Source organism: Capsella rubella, unplaced genomic scaffold (assembly GCF_000375325.1).
Source record: "Capsella rubella cultivar Monte Gargano unplaced genomic scaffold, Caprub1_0 scaffold_4, whole genome shotgun sequence".
NCBI lineage: Eukaryota > Viridiplantae > Streptophyta > Magnoliopsida > Brassicales > Brassicaceae > Capsella > Capsella rubella.
The window spans coordinates 1468969-1488801 of record NW_006238920.1 but is presented as its reverse complement, the minus strand read 5'-3'; the positions used below and the strand labels follow the sequence as shown (position 1 = coordinate 1488801).

The window sequence follows — 19833 nt, the reverse complement described above, 5'->3', positions numbered from 1 at the left end:
TATGATATGGGAAAATAGCGAAAATCAACACAGATTATATATTTGCTGACGGTTTTTTTATACCCATACTATGATATCCGACAAATAGCAACTTAAACTCGCAAAAACTTCAAATTCTCAACCTAAACTATATGAAATCAGCCAAAATCAACATATACCGAAACGATATTAGTTAACCACTTAACAACAATGAATCAATAAATAAATTAATTCAGAGGCAAAGTTTTGTGTTTTAGTCTATCGTTCTTATCTTACGTTTTTATTCATTGAATTTATGCAATATAACTGAGAATATATAAACTTAGTTTTTGGTGTTTCTCTACTAAGTAACTAAGTTCACGGGGAAGGAAATAGACCGTTTTCCCGAATGAATTTAGTGGCAATTTGAGGGTGTTTCTCTTTAGTCTATCGTTCCAATGTTAGGTTTTTATTCAATGAATTTATGCAATATAACTGAGATATATAACCTTGGTTTTTAGTGTTTCTCTTCTATAACGTATCAACTTGCTGTTTGACGATGTTTATATCGGCTTTTCCATTTCTCGTATGTAAAACTTTCGATCTGGCATCTAGAGCTTTGTAATTTAGAGACTGTAAAGGAAAAGTAGTTTAGTGGGACACTTAGCTTGTTAATTTTTGTTTAGAATTTATGAAATTAGCTAGCTCACGTTATATATATATAATATATATCCAGAATAGTATGAAAGATTGTTTTACATGTAGCTCAATTCTATTTAGAAAAATCAACGTTTTTAAGATCTCTGTTGATAGATATTAAATAACAACGTTTCATCCAACAGTTCACGTTTCACACATAAGATGAGACTAATATACATGTAGAAAATTCCATCTACGGTATATGAAAAGAAAATTTAAATGAGACATTTAGTCGAACACATATATGATCTACAAGCCTGACTACAACATATATTAAACTTAATCATGTCTATCAAAAACTATTGAATCTATTAATTTGACAATACTACAAAAGCTAACTACTGCAGTTTATAATCATCACAAACCAAGTCAAGCCCTAACGTAACTCCTTGTCAAGACTTTTATATGCTTTGTTGGTTATTTCGTTTTTTTTACCCACACGAAATTATATTAAAGATAATGAAATCGACAAGCATCAAGTCAATAGAGTGTGTGATGGTTTAAATTTATGAGGTGGAAGACCTACGAGTTGACCCAAAGTCATTAGAGCTCCACAATTGATTTTTCTTTTATAAAGAGAGCTGGAGAAGCCATAATTAGAACCCATCACAAACTAAAAAAAAGTAATAATGATTCCAAACCAATTTTATTGCTTTTCTGGTATTGTTATTACCTTGTATATTGTCGTTCTACATACACTTGCTTCTCCTACCGTCCATCTTTGCCGCCATGACCAACGAGATGCTCTTCTCGAGTTCAAACACGAGTTTCCGGGAGCAGATATGAAGTCATCCTTGAGTAGTGACTACGATATGAGTTCATGGAACAAGAGTAGTGATTGCTGTTCTTGGGGGGCTGTCACGTGCGTTGCTAAATATGGCCAGGTGATTTCACTTGAACTTGTTAACCTCTCTCTCAACAACTTTTTGAAACCAAATAGTGGTCTTTTTAAACTCCAATATCTTCAAAGGCTAACCCTTTCAAATTGTGATCTCTACGGAGAGATTCCTTCATCATTTGGGAACCTTTCTCATCTCATAGAGCTTGACCTTGGGCATAATAAATTAGTTGGTCAAGTTCCAGCTTCAATTGGAAATTTGACCAAACTAAGACACCTCAGACTTCACGGAAACAAGTTAAGTGGCAAATTTTCTGTTTTATTTGCCAATTTTACGCAATTATTCACACTCGGTCTCAGTTATAACTACTTTGAACCCGAGCCTCTACCCAACATGAGTCGATTCCACCGCTTAAAGATTTTTGATGTGAAGGGAAACTCATTTTTCGGGTCTTTTCCTACATCTTTGTTCACCATTCCTTCGTTAGAGTGGGTTTATCTCGGGGGAAATAACTTTACAGGACCTATAGATTTTGGGAACGCATCTTTATCTTCTACGCTTCAGTACCTAAGCCTTGCTGATAACAGATTCAATGGCCCAATCCCTGAATCTATATTTAGATTACTCAATCTCAGATTCTTAAATCTGCATAATAACTCATTTCATGGTCCTTTCCCTGCATACTTATTCACGATGCCTTCGTTACAATGGGTTTATTTGGCGAGAAACCAATTCGATGGAACTATTGATTTTGGGAATATATTGCCATCGTCCAACCTTAGTTTTCTAGACCTTGGTGATAACAAATTCGATGGCCAAATCCCTGAATCGATATCCAAATTTCTCAAACTCGAAATGTTAGATCTTTCCAACAATAAGTTGGAAGGAAAAGTTCCAGGTTGCTTACGGAGACTGAAATCGCTGAGACTTTCTCACAACTCGTTTAGTAGTTTTGGAAAATCATCACAAGTTATGATGGATCAAGCACAAATGCTTGAGTTGCGTCTTGATTCGAATTCACTCCAAGGACCATTTCCCCACTGGATCTGCAGGCTTAGATCGCTAAAGCTCTTAGATTTGTCCAACAATAGCTTCAACGGCTCAGTTCCTCCATGTGTAAGGAGTCTCACTGAAACACTTCAAGTGCTTAACCTGCGAAACAACAATTTCAGTGGGCTTCTTCCAGATGTATTTGTCAATGCTTCTCGTTTAACCGAACTTGTTGTTAGCCGCAACCAGTTGGAAGGAAAACTCCCACAATCCTTGATCAATTGCACATCCATGGAACTATTGAATGTTGAAGGAAATAAATTCAAGGACAAGTTTCCATCTTGGTTGGGTTCTCTTCCAATTTTAAGTGTCCTCATCCTCAGATCAAATCAATTCTATGGGCCATTAGTCTCCACTGGGTTTAAAACATTAAAAATCATTGATGTCTCACATAATGACTTCAGTGGAACCTTGCCCACATTATATTTTTCCAATTGGCTTGAAATGAGTGAAATAACTAAACTAAGCTCATATTTTGACCCCTACATGGGATATTACGTGGGATTTTTCATGAGGGGTTCTGGTTTTTACAGTAGTTCAATGGAACTAGTGCACAAAGGTGTAGATACAGAGTTTGAGAAGATTCGTGAAGACTATACATCCATTGATTTTTCAAGCAACAATTTTTATGGAAAGATCCCTGAATCCATTGGCTTGCTGAAAGGATTACGTTATCTCAACTTGTCGAATAATGCTTTCACAAGCAATATACCTCAATCATTGGCAAATTTGACAATTCTCGAGTCATTAGATGTATCCAAGAATCAGCTGTCAGGTCCGATCCCCCCAGATCTTGATGAGCTCTTCTCTTTGTCAACTATGAACTTCGCCCACAACAATCTTGAAGGTCCAATACCACAAGGCACACAGTTTCAGCGCCAAAATTGTTCTTCATTCATGGACAATCCCAGACTCTCCAATCTCGAGGACATCTGTGGAAAACCTCATGTCTCGAACCTTACACCACAAGAACCAGAGGAAATATTAGAACCCGAGGAGCCAGTGATTAATTGGATAGCAGCGGCAATAGCGTATGGACCTGGTGTATTGTGCGGATTGGTGATCGGACATATCTTCGTTTCACACAAGCACGAGTGGTTCATGGAAAAGTTTGGTAGAAACAAGTCCAGAGCACTCATTATAAGTGTTCGTTGAACACTTTCTCTTGTCATCTCTCTAAGCATTTGTCAAGCTTATGTATGTGTCTGTATCACGATGTGTTCTCCGAAAACTTCTTTATCTGTTGTAATGTCTTAATTTATGGTATTGTAATAAACTTCTTTCGTGGCTGTTGGTATCTGATATATATTACCATATTGGCTTGGAAATGCATTCAAATTTCAACCCTGAAATAATTGTATGAGATTAACTAATCTGTAAAATAATAAAAGACTCTACCTACTAACCTATAAAAAACTTCACATTGCAACGTATTTATATAGCTTTGATGTGTAAATGAGCTTGTTCTGTTTTGCATCAGTCTATACTCTACAGAGCTATGTCTTGATTTTTCACTAATTTATAAATGGCTCTAGGAAAGCAGTTTTACAGCAAACAAATACTTATAGCTTGAGAATGTAAAAGACATAACACGTCCATCTAAACTGTAGTGACACTGCAATTATACTATTTTAACTAACTTAGGTGAATTTTAATTGGAAGGTGGCTATATATGTTTGATTTTGATATCTCACGGACAGTGTTCAAGTATCAGTTGCTAATCTGTTGAATATCATAATAGTCATTTGGTTAGTACATTGGTTACTTTAGCGATGAAGGAGAGTGAGACTGTCATGAGAGATCTAAATCGACAAGAGAAACGCATATAACTAAATGATCTCACTCACTAATATCCAATATACATGCTGTCTTCCAAGAAACAGGAGATTGTCTAAGCTGTAAAACCAGTTTAGTATAGGTAAGAGAACTTTGAGAGGGCGAGCCATCACCCAATCCACATTCACACTTGAACAGAATGCCTTAACTGGGATTATTCTCCAACGAGCAAGCTTCAAAGGGAGCTAGCACAAACTGAAATAATATATAGAAAAATATATAAATCGCAGACCCCAATTCATCTCGGTTACAGATTTGACACCGATTTGAAAATTATTTCCTATGATTTGAAGTCTTTCCCTCATTGGTTTCTGAATTTCCTATGATTTTAGTTCGAATGTTACAGATTTGACAATCCCATTTGGTTATACCCATTTTTACTCGTTGTCTCCCTCATTCTGTGTAGGAAACTATATTTGTGAAGTTTCTATCCTCAATCTAATTGATTACTCACGCAGACTGAGAAAGAACTTAAACATCACGTGAAAAGAAAAATAACTAAAATTAGCACAAAGAAAATTATTTAGTTCACGGTTCGATTTGAACCGCTTCGTCTCGCCAGACGTCAGATCCCAAGTAATATTATAGAGAGAGTACTCAACGAGTGAGAAACAGAGCATAGTCTAGTGATCAAGGTTAAGAACAAAACTAGTTATAAAGACTGGAAAACCAACCACTTGTCGTTACGAAAATGAAAATGAGAAGTGTAATGTATTTAGACAGAGAAAAAAAACAATCAAATCGGTACTGCGTAATCATATACATAATTAAGCATACCTAGAATTAAGACATCAAAAATATATTCTAAAACACTCCATCACTGAAAAATCTTAAAGAAAAGAGCATAAGACTAAACACAAAAAGATAACCAACAGAGCTTGAACATACAAAACAGAAGTACCACATAATATATTTCAAGAGAGACAAAGAAACTAAGGAAGTAACTTAGCAATAAGGAATTCACCGAGAGAACAATGCACTCTTCCATCTAATCAAATATTTTCATATGTTCGATTGCTGCATACAACTTCCTCTGTTTACACATGACAAATTTGGCATCACGGCAAACCTAACAAGATTTCTCAGACATAAGCTTCTCTAAGAATCAGATATAAACTACACATAAAAAACTCATCGTACCAATCATTTTAAACAAGTCAGAGAACATAACAAAGATGGATTGCATCACGGCAAACTTGATAAGATCTCTCACACATAAGCTTTTCTAAAGAGTCAGATATAAACTAAACAGAAAAAAACTCAATTGTATATTCATTTTAAACAAGTCAGAGAAGACAATGGTCAATCAGTAGTGTGAACACCATATACATATAGTAAGCACACACAAGTATAAGACCTTCCGGAACAACATTTAGTTGTCACATAGTTTACCTACACTATAACACTTGAAAGAAAACACACAATAACAATTATACCACTAATACTTGAATGTCACAAATGCATCTTTCAGATTTTCATAATTTACAATCCAAAATGAATAATTACACAAAGAATCACAGTTTACAATTTAAAGAATCACAATTTACAATTTAAATGACTATGTTTCTCACCACCTTATAAGTCCTTCGTAGAACTTTTACAAACAGAACTAAACCCAAAACAATTAGTATCGCAAGCTAAACAAAAAAAAATAAACGTAGCAATCTGCTCGATCTAAATGATACTATCACAAACATTAGAACAGAGTTAAAAGACTCATAAAAGGAGTTAAGACAAACTTTATACAATATATTTCTAGAGAGAAGAGAACCGAGAAGTAACAGACAACGAGGTGTAGTCACCTAAAGACATTATTACACTACCAATACTTTTACTCTCACCAATTCAGTCTCCGCAGAACTTTTACGAACAAAACTAGATTAAAAAAAAAAACTAATAGTATAGCAAACTAAAAAGCATTAAATGTTACCAATTTTATCTAACCGGTAGGAGTACAAACATTAGAAACAAAGTCATAAGACTCAGAAAATGAGTAAATGCAAACTATACATGATGATGATCGTAACAGGAATAATAACATGATTTCATTCAATTGTGATAGACTCACGAGTCTATCAAATTGTGGCTGAAACCTGAATAACCAAGGAAAACCATAACAAGAACATCAAGAAGAAATAATATAACTACAAATGAAACAAGCATTATTCAACCTATAGACCAAGTGTAACAAATCATCATCAATCATCGGAAACAAAGTTAGAAGAAAAACATAAAATAAGTAAGTTTAAACTGAACCATTTGATTTGGATTAGAAATTACCATATACTAAGTAACTTTTAATAGGAATTCATCTTCCTTCATGGAGAAAGTATGCTAATAAGGATAAATCCGTACTATACTTTATTTTAAAACAAGAAAGAAACTTAAGCAGAGGCAATATGCATAATTTTGAAAGATATTCCAGTTCTTATAATGGAAACATGAGGAAGAAGATATATTCTAAAGTCTTAAAAAGGCAGTGAAAGAATAACCTGAAAGTCTTATGTTGATTTTTGAGAACTGGAGAACAGCCGCCTGCAAAGAATATGTGATGTTAGAATATCTATGTAAGTTGTTTAATACTCCTAATGTTTACACAACATGAATTTATTAAACGACATAAAACCAAAAAAGAAGAAGATTAAGCTTAAAAGAAGTAGTACAACGAAACATAAGATATAGAAGAAATAGAAATTCACATACCTTATCTCACATATGCAGAATAAAAAAATCCACAAGCTCCATGGATGTCATACTTCTGCCTATTGATACTGAAGAGTTAATTTTAAGCACGTCAAAGGGTTAAGAAATTACCTGATTTACATCAATAGAGGCATTTGTTTTTGGGTCAGATGACTAAACCCCAAAATCAATGGGAATCTCATTTGACATAAGTGACTAGGAACCCATTTAAAAGTCCTGGACTGTCTCATTTTTTTTCTACCATCAAGGACATGGACATGAGAGGTAATTTTGATTACTTCGTATGGGACGAGGCATTTGTTTGCAGCCCGATGACTAGGAATCCAAATTGGGACTAACATATTCACTCAAAGGGACAAGGACATTGAGACAGATAAGTTTGATTACCTCGAGACCATGCATTTTTCAGCTTGATGAATATGAGCATGGGGAATTTATAAAATCTGGGCAGTCTCACTTCTGTTACACCAGTCTCACTCTCGTTATACCATCAGGAACATAGTCATCCTGAGCCAATTAAACCAGCCTGATATAAAACATTAAGTGCAAATTCAGAATCCAAACCAAATTCAAGCTAACATGTCCCAAATCAAAAGCATGAATTAAGCTTTTTAAGGAATGGTTAAAACTATTGGTAATGAGAATCACCTCATTAGCTCCAAACTCCACAGAAGAAGTCTTTGGTTTGTAGAAAGTTCAAGCTAATAGGTCCACAAATTGAGCAGCCTGCAGTTTTCACAAATGGAGATCTTTCCTTGAAAACTCAATTAATACGAAGCAGCAATTACAAGTAATTAAAGTTCATACCTATTGAACGAGCATATCCCATGTCATTAATTGGAGCATTCTCCAGAATCCAATACTTTGATACTGTAGCAAAGTCTACCCGCTTCAGAACAGTTCCTTGAGTTGGTCAAAACGTAATTCAGAGGAATCCCCCTTTTCTGCCATATGTATCTGACATTAAACTCCTTCACAGACATAGTTGGAGTTACACATAGGCTCTGCCTTGAATGATCCGTTGCTCTATTTCAGGAACTAAAACTGCATCAAAGGGAAGTCACATAAAAGATAAAGAAACAAAGTCGACGCACAGTGTAATCTATTGAAGACTAAATATTTTAGACAAAGAGAATCAATCAATAAACGATGAAACTTAGAGAATCAGTAATCAAAAACCCTAGAATTGAGAATGCAATTCCTAATTCTAACACTTCGCTTCCACAGATCAGAGAATCAGTAATCCCTAGATTATGTTTCTTATGAAATCCACGAATTTGAAATCAATTTCACAGAGAAGAATCTAAATTTCAAAACAGAACGATGAAAAATAATTAACAAGAGAGCAAAAGAAACCTACCGATTCAAGCCTTCGTCCTCCGATAATGAAATCGAACCATCGCGATCGATAAAAACTCATAAGAATAGTCAATCATCATCATCACCACAACACTACCGATTGATTCCTCCATTGTTGCTTCCATACTTAAGCAATGAAGCCATAGAACTAGAGCCAACGTGAGAGCGAGAGGGGAATGAGAATGAAATTAGGGTTTTGATTCATCGGTTCCTTTGATTAAGAGAGAGCGTTGTGTTGTTTATATGAAAATCGGAATAAATAAGCAGAATATCACTAACGGTCATATAATTGTTTGGGCTTAAATGACGTTGGCGGTTTAAGACGGTCCAAAGATATGTTTAAGTGCGGTTCATCTTTTAAATTGATTCAAATTTTCATATACTATATGGAGACAAAGATGATAGACAACTAAAATCTCCTGAAAATTAAGCTCTAAGATCAAAAAAAAAAAAGAATACACTATACACAAAAGAGTTAACTATAAATTTTGAAGATATGAAATTTGTTAAGATCACTCTTTTTTTTGAATTTAATGTTAAATTATATTCAAAAAATTTTTTTATCGTTTTTACAATTTGTGCAACTTAAATTTGAATAATAAAAGTTGAGAGAGCATGTTAGACACCTCTAAAATTTGAAAGAAAAAGACTAAAAATTTTGAAATTTTGAAAGAAAAAGATTGCAGCCACCTTTGGAAACCTTTATCGTATCGTCTATCCCCCGACTATTGAATTGGTTTTTGATTTGTCTATCCACGCAGCCAATAATCGTTGTTGCCGTGTTTGCTACCTCGCAAGGTTTACCTCCATTCCGTTCCTTCCAGAGTGTTTAAGACCACTCCTTTAACCTAACCATAATATTAAACAAACCAACCAAGGATGATAAAAGTCTATGAAGCAACTTTTGAATATCCAATATATGGTTTGATGGTAGGTATTTTGTTTCTCCGTATTTTTACAACCCTTTGTCAGAGAAGCGGTAGATTTGGGTGGTGAACTTTTCTCTTGAACCGGTGGTGCCTTCCTCGTCTTATTTACTTGTCTCGGCTTTGACGGCTTCATCCACATCGGAGAGTTGCTTTATGTCAAATTTTCTCATTATTTTTACCTTTATAGGATATCTTTACTTATCTATGTATTTCTGTAAACTATGGTCAATGATTGTACGTTGATGGTGCTGAAATTGGATGTTCTATGTCAACACACTTTCGATATTTTACGACTAAGTTTGCTACTGGATGCTTTTGCAAGGTCTTACAATTTTGCATCACTTAGTAATTGTTTCTAATCGATAAGATAATGTTTGGAGTTTATGAAATTGCCTACCTTATGTTTTTAGGATTATGTGGTAGATAATAAAGAAAGAATAAGTCAGACAAGTCTGAAGTCTATGTGGAGAAGTCTCACACAACTGGCACATATTCATTGATCAGTGAGCATAGAGGCTTATATAGGATAAGAAGACCGAAGAGTTTTAAAGTCAAGAACTAAACTCCAAAAACTTATTTTGTTTTTTTTTTTTAAATTTTCTTTTTAAAGACATACGTAGAAGCCAGCCATTTACTTACTTACCGCACACACAAACTGAAAAAGTGATTATGATTCCACAACAATCTTATTGCTTCTCCGGGATTGTTGTTACGTTTTCTTCCCTCTTTTTGGTTTTCTTCGTTCTACACACATTTGCTTCTCCTAAGCTTCATTATTGCCGCCATGACCAGAGGGATGCTCTTTTGCAGTTCAAACACGAGTTTCCGGTCAATCAATCCAACCTAGATCCTAAATTTCCATCGTTGATGAGTTTATGGAACAAGACCAGTGATTGTTGTTATTAGAAGGGTGTCACGTGCGATGCTAAATCTGGCGAGGTGATTTCACTTTACCTTAATACCGTCTTCCTCAACAATTCTTTGAAACAAAATAGTGGTCTTTTTAAACTCCGATATCTTCAAAAGCTAAACCTTGAAAACTGCTATCTCTATGGAGAGATTCCTTCTTCCTTAGGAAACCTTTCTCATCTCACGAAACTCAATCTTGTCTCCAATAGATTCGTAGGTCAAGTTCCAAATTCAATTGGAAACCTAACCCATCTTAGGCACCTAGACCTTAGTGAAAACACATTAAGTGGTGCTATTCCTACTTCATTTACCAATTTAACGGAACTTTTCATGCTCGACCTTCATGATAACTACTTCGAATCAGAGCTCCCACCTCACATGAGTGGACTCCGCAACTTGCAGACTTTTGCTGTGAGTGGAAACTCATTTTTCGGGCCTTTTCCTACGTCTTTGTTCACTATTTCTTCGTTACAAAGAGTTAATTTAGGGACATATAGACTTTGGGAATACAACTTTATCTCCTAGGCTTATTGTTCTGAACCTTGGCGATAACAAATTTGATGGTGCAATCCCTGAATCAATATCTAAATTTTCAAATCTCAAAGCAATTAGTCTTACAAACAACAATTTCATTGGACTAATCCCAAAATCTGTATCACATTTACTCAAACTAGTTGTCCTTGATCTTTCTTATAATAAGATGGAAGGAATAGTACCAGGCTGCTTATCAAGATTGTCAGTGTTGTCGCTTTCTTACAACTCTTTTAGTAGTATTGGAGAGTCATTAGAAGTTTCAGATAGAGCTCAAATGCGTGTGTTGAGTCTTGAGTCAAATTCATTTCAAGGACCATTTCCCCGTTGGATATGCAAGCTTAGATCTTTAGAGCTCTTAGATATGTCCAATAATAGCTTCAGTGGCTCAATTCCTTCATGCTTAAGGAATGCCACCAATAACCTTGAAAGGCTTATTCTACATAATAACAATTTTAGTGGAATCCTTCCTGATATGTTTGTTGGCGCTACTACTTTAAAAACACTTGATGTTAGGCGCAACCAATTGGAAGGAAGACTTCCAAAATCCTTAATCAATTGCAAAGTCATGAAACTTTTGAATGTGGAGAGCAACAACTTCAAGGACAAGTTTCCATCTTGGTTGGGTTCTGTGTCATCTTTAAACGTTGTCATCCTCCGATCAAACCAATTTTATGGGTCTCTGTATCATCGCCACGTAGCCCTTGGGTTTAGAAACTTAAAAGTTATTGATGTCTCACATAACAACTTCACTGGAGCCTTGCCAACTTTCTACTTTTCGAAATGGCGTGACATGGCCACATCAAACGCACTAGATTATGACATGTACATGGAAGATTACATCAGTCATATGGGTAACTACCAAGATTCAATGGATATGGTGCATAAAGGAGTAGAGACAGAGTTTGAGGGGGTGAGAAAAGACTTCACAGCCATTGACTTTTCAGAAAACAAATTTTATGGAAAAATCCCCGAATCTATTGGATATTTGAAGGAATTGTGTGTACTCAACTTGTCTGGTAATGCATTTACAAGCAATATACCTCCATCATTGGTACATTTGAGAAATCTTGAAGCGTTAGACCTATCCCGGAATCAGCTGACTGGTCAAATTCCTCAAGATCTTGGTACCCTCTCTTTTCTATCAGTCATAAACTTCTCCCACAACAATCTGGAAGGTCCATTACCACGAGGCACACAGTTTCAAAGCCAAAACTGTTCTTCATTCATGGACAACCTCAAACTCTACGGTCTAGATGAAATCTGTGGAAAACCGCATGTCCCAAATCTTATACCACAAGAACCAGAGGAATTGTCGGAGTCTAAAGAATAAGTGATTCACTGGATAGCAGCGGCAATAGCGTATGGGCCTGGTGTTTTCTGTGGATTGGTGTTTGGACATATCTTTGTTTCACACCCGAATGAGTGGTTCATGGAAAAGTTCGGTAGAAACAAGACCAGAGCAGTCATCAGAAGTGCTCGTTGAACACTTTCGCTTGTCCTCTTAATTATAAGCATTTGTGAAGTTTGTAAGAATTTGCTATCAGTGTTCTCTAATAACGCGTTTGTGTTTTGTAATATTCTAAAAATGGTTCTGTAATAAACGTCTTTGACGGATGTGTCAAGAATATTAGATGCCTTGAATGTCGTTACGTATACGAAGACTTCCCTAGTCTCCAGTTTGTGTTCCAAATCTCATTTCCCAAACAATCTTGCTTCTTGCACAAGTTACTCATGCATGCTCCCTTATTTCCCTTTGATGTGGCCATTTTCATCTGTGAATCTACACGTTGAGATTACAAGGAAGGAATATTTTTTAGTGATTAAGATTTATATTGATATATTGTATAGTACTTAACGATTTTGATTGTGAAATTCCAGAAATATATACTTATATATACGCCTTAAGAATTAATGTATGATATTTGTATACTAATTTTCAGAAATATTTAAGGGTAACTACAAGAAAATATCGTTATATACGAACGGTGTCTAAAATTTTAAAATGATTTAATCCAAATTTTCAGCAAATATGAGCGATTAATACAAATTTCAGAACAATTGAGAAGCTAAAAAAAATATTTTTAAAGAATTTGTAGAATTTTAGAAAGTCTTTTTTTTTCATTTCAATATTGACTCTTTATTCCAATCAATAATAGTGTCTCTTTCATTAGTGTCTTGTTTTATAATTAACCTCCACCATATAAAAAAAAGTTTTCTAGGGTTTTAATTAGGTTCATCAAGCTTTGCTTGATATACCCACATACACGTTTACATTATAAGATGGGTTTGAATTCATCTTCTTCTTTTTTTTTTTGTATTTTAATTACTGCCTCTTGCCTTCTTTCTTATCGTTAGATTTTCTATCGAATATTCTGGAAAAAAACTATCACCAGTAAATGACTCTAGATCGACCTTCATGGTTTCTAAATGAAATCGTCACTTTCGATATAACCAGTACTAAACTACCGTTATAGGCCTACAAATTTACATTATTTTTCTTCATTAAGAGTAGTTTGCACTATATACGTACACCGTTCATTTGACACGACATATCAGATGCATGCATGCATTATTTTATTTTTAGAATTTTGCATGCATACACCTAGCTTGTTTTTTTTTTTTTTTATTCATTACAATTCTATTGACAAATTGGTAGATTGTAATAAGCTTGTTTTTTTAATGAAAAATGACGCAATAGTTACTTATGATATAGTAGTACGTGAAATTTCATAAGAAATTTTCTTGGGGATGTAAATTGAGAAATATGTCCATTTCATAATTAAAATTAAAAGGTAGTGATTCGTGTTACACTAAAATAACTTGTGTTCACACATGCAAGAAGTTGTTTCCTTGTATAAACCAAGTCCGTTCCAATCCGCATTCACACTTGACCTTTCATGTGAAAGCACAAACTCATATAGTCCTTTGAATCTAGTAATAATCGCAGATGAACGTCTAGTAATGTTAAGTTCGTATATAATCTTTATAAAAAAAAAGAGATTAGCTTTCAATTCTGTAACCAGGGTTCTTTTTAGTGACGATTTTTGAACAATTAACACGACCTAGAAGCTCAGTAATATATGAGCTTAGAATTCAGAGGTTCCTCCTGCTTTTTTTCAAGACCTTCTTATTAGGAACATATATTGTTTAGAATAGTAATCGAGAGATAAAGAACTCGACAAGGTAGGTCAATTCAAGATAGCAAGAAAGAAGAGAGAACTAAACAAGGTCGGTCAAGTCATGAGAGTTTGTGGTGGAAGGAATGAATTAATTTTCAAATTTTTATTTGGCTCTTTAGGGCACAAATCACGGATCATACATAATCACAGAGGAAAAGAAGATTCATGAGTTTAGACGCCATATTTTTCCAAAGTCAAGAACCAAACTCCAAAATTGATCTCTTTTGTTTTTCCTATTTAAAGAGAGTTGCATAAGCCATACTCAAATAACCTACAAACACCACAAAAACTAAAGAAAAAAAAAGTTACAATGATTCGTCGCCAGTCTTATTCCTTATATGGGATTGTTGTTACCATCTTTTTCTTCTTCTTGTTTGCTTCTCCTACGCTCCAGTTTTGCCGCCATGACCAGAGAGATGCTCTTTTGGAGTTCAAAAAGGAGTTTTCTGTAAGTTATATGAGTTCTTGGAACAATAGCATTGACTGCTGTTCTTGGGAAGGTGTCACGTGCAATGCCAGATCTGGTGAGGTGATTTCACTTTACCTTGATAATGTCTCTCTCAACAACACTATGAAACCAAATAGTGGCCTTTTCAAACTCAATTATCTTCAAAGCCTAACCCTTAGAAAGTGCAATCTTTATGGGGAGATTCCTTCTTCATTAGGAAACCTTTCTCAGCTCATTTATCTTGAACTTTCCCAAAATGAATTAGTTGGTCAACTTCCAACTTCAATTGGAAACTTGACCCAACTAAGCTCCTTGAGCCTCACTGATAACCACTTAAGTGGAAAGATTCCTGTTTCATTTGCCAATTTAACAAAACTTTCTACTCTTCACCTCACTAATAACTACTTTGAATCCGAGCTCCCACTTGAGATGCGTAGACTCCACAATTTGGAGTATATTTTTTTGAGCGGGAACTCATTTTCTGGGCCTTTTCCTTCATTCTTGTTCACGATTTCTTCGTTACAAGTGATTTATTCCAAGGGAAACCAGTTCAAGGGACCTATAGAGTTTAGGAATACATCTTCATCATCTAGGCTCCATTCTCTGTCCCTTTCTAGCAACCAATGTGATGGTCCAATCCCTGAATCTATATCTAAACTTTTCAATCTCAACATCTTAGATCTTAGTTTCAACAATTTCATTGGGCCAATACCTAGATCAATATCACAGCTAGTCAACCTCCGTTACCTTGATCTCTCCCATAATAAGTTTGAAGGCGAAGTACCACATTGCTTATGGAGATTGCAAGTGGTGAAGCTTTCTTACAACTCTTTTAGCAGTTTTGGAAAATCATCTCAAGTTTTCGCAGGAACAGAAATGAATTTGTTGAGTCTTTTATCGAATTCATTCCAAGGACCATTTCCCCACTGGATCTGCGATCTTACATCGTTAGTTTTCTTAGATATGTCCATCAATAACTTTAGTGGCTTGATTCCTTCATGTTTAAGGAATAACACTAATCTTGAAGTCCTTAATCTCGGATACAACAGTTTCAGTGGAACTTTTCCTGATATGTTTGTCAATGCTACAAATTTAAAGACACTTGATATTAGCTGGAATCAGTTGGAAGGAAAGCTTTCAAAGTCCTTGATAAATTGCAAAGCTATGAGACATTTGAATGTGGGAAGCAACAAATTCAAGGATAAATTTCCATCTTGGTTGGGCTCTCTACCATCGTTAAACGTCCTCATCCTCCGATCAAATAAATTCTATGGGCCGCTATATGATCGCCAAGCCTCCATAGGGTTTCAAAGCCTAAAAGTCATTGATATCTCACAAAATGACTTCAGTGGAACCATACCAGCTTTCTATTTTTCCAGTTGGAGTGCCATGGCCACATCACAATACGACAACATGTACATGGAAGATTTCATGGTGTATGTTGCAACCTACCGTAATTCTATGGAATTTGTGCACAAAGGAGTAGAAACAGAATTTTCAAGAATCCGAGAAGACTTCATAGCCATTGACTTTTCAGGAAACAAATTTGGTGGAAAAATTCCAGACTCCATTGGATTGTTGAAGGGGTTGCGTCTACTCAACTTGTCAAGTAATGCATTCACAAGTGACATACCTCAATCGTTGGCAAAGCTGAATAACCTCGAGGCATTAGACCTATCCCGGAATCAACTGTTAGGTCAAATTCCTCGAGATCTTGGTACGCTCTCCTTTTTATCAACCATGAATTTCTCACACAACAAACTCGTAGGTCCAATACCACAAGGCACCCAGTTTCAAAGCCAAAATTGTTCTTCATTCATGAGCAACTCCGGACTCTACGATCTTGAAGGAATATGTGGAAAACCTCCTGCCCCAAATCTTACACCACATGAATGGTCGGAGCCCGAAGAACAAGTGATTAACTGGATAGCAGCCGCAATAGCGTACGGACCTGGTGTTTTTTGCGGATTGGTGATTGGACATATCTTCGTGTCACACTCACACAAGCATGAGTGGTTCATGGAGAAGTTCCGGAAAAACAAGCACAGCACAACGGAGTAATCAAAAGCGCTAGTTGAACACTTTCTCTTGTCCTCGTTGTAAGCATAAATCATATGTACGTGTTTGTAATAATTTGTCACAATGTGTTCTCAAAAGCACTCTTTCGTGTCTTGTATTGTTCTATTCCATGGGTTTCTAATAAACATCTTTGAAGCCGTAATCGAACGATATTATTAAGAGTGTTTTTTTTTTCTTTCTAAATGTGGTCGTTCCATAATCGACGTGTTTATGCTTTCAAATTTCAATATACAGCATAGGGGATTTTGGCTAATGCAGCTCTTTCCAAAATTAATTTTTATTGATTTTACTGTTGTGTTGAAAATTTTAAATTATGGTTTCAATAGAATTCTTTTTACAAAAATATATATTTTATTTTGATATATTAATTTCTTATATATGGATATATATATATATATATATATATATATATATATATATATATATATATTTAAATGTTTGTTCACATTCAAAAGTGATGTATAATATATGATTTCTTATGTAGTTTTTTTTTTGTAAGTTTTGGATTTTGTAAGTTTTGGATTTTGTAAGTTAGGCAATTAATATTAAAATAATAAATATGTATTATAATTATTTGCAAATAAATGTGTTTGAGAAAGAAATACAGAGAAAATTTGTGTGGCTTTGATGACATGTTAGCATCATTACATGTTTGGCTCATAAAATTAAAATCAAAATTAAAATAATTCTTATTGGTATTGACATGCAATCACAAACTCATACCATATACCATAAACTCATAATATTGACAGTAAAAAAGAAAAGGAAATATCCTTGGAGCGCAAGCTAGGTCAGCTTAATTCCCATAACGTATCCAAATCTTAGCCGTTACCATAGAACTTATTATATTCATAGCTGTTTCGAAGAACTCAGAGACGAGGAAGAACGAAACCCTTTATTCCAATAATGTATCCAAATCTTAGATCTGTCGTTGTGCAGTGTCACCGTCTCCGCTGCGGCGTTTTGTCACGTCCAGCTCGTCGTGGTTTTTCTTCGCCAACTGGTAGCAAAGGTTCTTAATTTGGACTCTTTTTATATATCTCAGATTTATATATCACTACTTCTCTCGTCCAGCATATATATATGTTAAGTTTTATTCGATGTTCTTTCAGATGAAAAAGCTGTCAAAGAGTATAGAAAGATATATGCAATGTCTCCTGGTTTTGGAGTTATATATGCGACTTTTTGTGTTTGGTGTAATGAAAGAGATTCTTCTTATATTATTTTTTATATAGAAAATACACACACAAAAAAAAAATCATTCGTGATTAATTCTTTTTATTTTTTATTTCTTTCATCTACATAGCAATGTACAAGTTAAACAAAGGCAAGAAAAAGGTCGAATATAGGTTCCGGAGCAAGTGAATTGGTATGTATATAGACTTTTCTCGTGGACTCTCCAATGAATGAATTCAGAGGCAGAGTTTTGTGTTTTAGTCTATATGGTTCTGAATGTTACGTTTTTATTCAGTGAATTTATGTGGTACTTGGTAATTTGGTATGCAATATAACTGAGAATCAGTTAGCAAAAAAAATATAATTGAGAATATATAACCTTGTAATTTGACGGTTTATATTGGCCATTCCATTTCTTGTATGTAAGTTTCGATCTGGCATCTAGAGCTTTGTAATTTAGAGACTCTGGTGGGAAAGTAGTTTAGTGGGACACTTTTTAAATTTTGTTTGAAGTTTTGTATGAAAGGTAATGAACTCGACAAGGTCGGTTAACTTAAGAGAATATGTGGTGTGTCTGTGGTGGATTAGGTAGGCATGTCAATTAGGTCTAAAGCCCGCGGGCTAGTTTGGCCCGGTTCTGAAAAACATCGGGCTCGGGCTTAAATATATATGTCCAGAAAAAATCGGGCCTTTTGGGCTAAGCCCATTCGGGCTAAAGGGTTTTTTGGGCTTAGCCCGGTCGGGCTCGGGCCGGCCCGAAAAGCCCTTATACAAATATATTTTGAATTTTTTGAATATTTTAGTTTGATTAAAAGATTTGATTAATGTTATAGTTTTCATATTTACTTACTAGTCTTACTTATTACTTTTAAAATTTTTATACAAAGCTAAAACTAAATATATATATAAATATCATGATTTTGAAATCATCAAAATATCTATTAAATTTTGACTCTATCTTATACTTTAAAGTATTTTAGTTCCATGTTTTATTGGGTTAAAGTGTAAATAATTTATTTGGCTTTTATTTTTTCTCTTAAATTAAGTTAGTTTTATTGAATATTGATAAGTTATTTAAAATTTGATGCATTATTTTTATAGTAGACCTTTAAATATAGTTTTGAAAAAACTATTATGAACTTAGAAATTGATTTTTTTATCGGTAAATAAAGCTCAAAAAAGCCCAAAAAGCCCTGTAGCCCTGTTAGGGCCGGGCCGGGCTTTGAAATATAGGCTCGGAAATTTTTCGGGCCGGGCTCACATATATGAGGGCTTTACGGGTTTCGGGCCGAGCCGGGCCGGGCTAGCCCGATTGACATGCCTAGGATTAGGTGGCATGAATGAGTCAATGGTTTTTGTGACACAGATCAGTAAGGTGAAAGGAATGAGTCAGTGAACTTTATATTTGAATATTTCTTTTACATTGATTTTTATGATTCATTAAAATATTAAATTATACTTATTTTTCTCACAAAGATTGTTTTACAAACTCAATTCTATTAATCAATTTTTTTAAAAACTCTCTAGATAGATAACAATGAAATCAACTCGCCCGCCACTCAAACTAGTCATGTTTGTGGTGTTCACTAAACCTGTCAAAAAGAAGATATATTGCAATTTGGAATTTGGGAATATATATCAAGCTTAATATAAACTACAAAAAATCCTCATCAATGGTATCTTAGATACTTTCCTATCTTAATTTAGCCTCTAAGATACCATTGATGAGGGTGTCCTAACTACTAAAGTTTATTTATCTCAAACCAACTCAAGCCCTAACTCCTTAATCTTACGGCTACGGTGTGTAGTTATCAAGAATTTTATATGCTTTTTTGGTTATTTAATTATTTTTATTTTTTTATAATTTGTATTTCCCTAATTCATAGAATTACTTAATTCATGCTGCTTTAAAATCTTCCACACGATTATTGTTTTTTTAAGATAATGAAATCGACGAGGTCAAGTCAATAGAGTGTGTGATGGATTAAATTTATGAGGTGGCCGAAGACAGACGAGTTGACGCAAAGTCATTAGAGATCCACAATTGATTTTCTATTTCTTTCTTTTTAAAGAGAGCTATAGAAGCCATAATCATAACCCATCACAAACTACATAAACTAAAAAAAAAAACGTAA

At 34.7% G+C, this 19833-nt stretch overlaps 2 protein-coding genes, 1 long non-coding RNA gene and 1 pseudogene across 9 annotated transcripts; 3 read left to right on the top strand and 1 right to left on the bottom strand.

The window, feature by feature from the left end:
• The first annotated feature begins 1286 nt into the window (after positions 1–1286).
• On the top strand, positions 1287–3947 carry LOC17888869 (receptor like protein 30). Of its 2 annotated transcripts, XM_023784926.1 has the most exons (2): positions 1287–2106; positions 2254–3947. In XM_023784926.1, exons 1-2 carry the CDS (start codon positions 1287–1289, stop codon positions 3699–3701), a joined length of 2268 nt encoding a protein of 755 aa, XP_023640694.1. In that variant the 3' UTR covers positions 3702–3947. The 2 variants fall into 2 exon arrangements, with proteins under 2 accessions (XP_023640694.1, XP_006293700.1); XM_006293638.2 differs by having other exon boundaries at positions 1287–3947.
• Positions 3948–4378: 431 nt separating this feature from the next.
• On the bottom strand, positions 4379–8644 carry LOC111830894. 6 transcript variants are annotated; one of them, XR_002834167.1, is made up of 7 exons: positions 8446–8644; positions 7893–8129; positions 7734–7811; positions 7473–7611; positions 7086–7196; positions 6875–6917; positions 4379–4577 (listed from the first exon to the last, which is right to left on the bottom strand). It is a non-coding gene; the product is annotated as an uncharacterized LOC111830894 (long non-coding RNA). The 6 variants fall into 6 exon arrangements; XR_002834165.1 differs by lacking the exon at positions 4379–4577 and having other exon boundaries at positions 6721–6917; XR_002834169.1 differs by lacking the exon at positions 4379–4577 and having other exon boundaries at positions 6721–6917; positions 7086–7153.
• A 1398-nt stretch (positions 8645–10042) lies between these two features.
• Positions 10043–12299, top strand: LOC17888830 (annotated as a pseudogene).
• Positions 12300–14305: 2006 nt separating this feature from the next.
• LOC17888193 (receptor like protein 30) lies at positions 14306–16504 on the top strand. The gene has a single exon (XM_006295907.1). It carries the CDS (start codon positions 14306–14308, stop codon positions 16502–16504), a length of 2199 nt encoding a protein of 732 aa, XP_006295969.1.
• Positions 16505–19833: the final 3329 nt, after the last annotated feature.

Coding starts and splice junctions, on each gene's coding strand:
- LOC17888193 (XM_006295907.1), top strand. CDS start 14,306: ATGATTCGTCGCCAGTCTTATTCCTTATATGGGATTGTTGTTACCATC.
- LOC17888869 (XM_006293638.2), top strand. CDS start 1,287: ATGATTCCAAACCAATTTTATTGCTTTTCTGGTATTGTTATTACCTTG.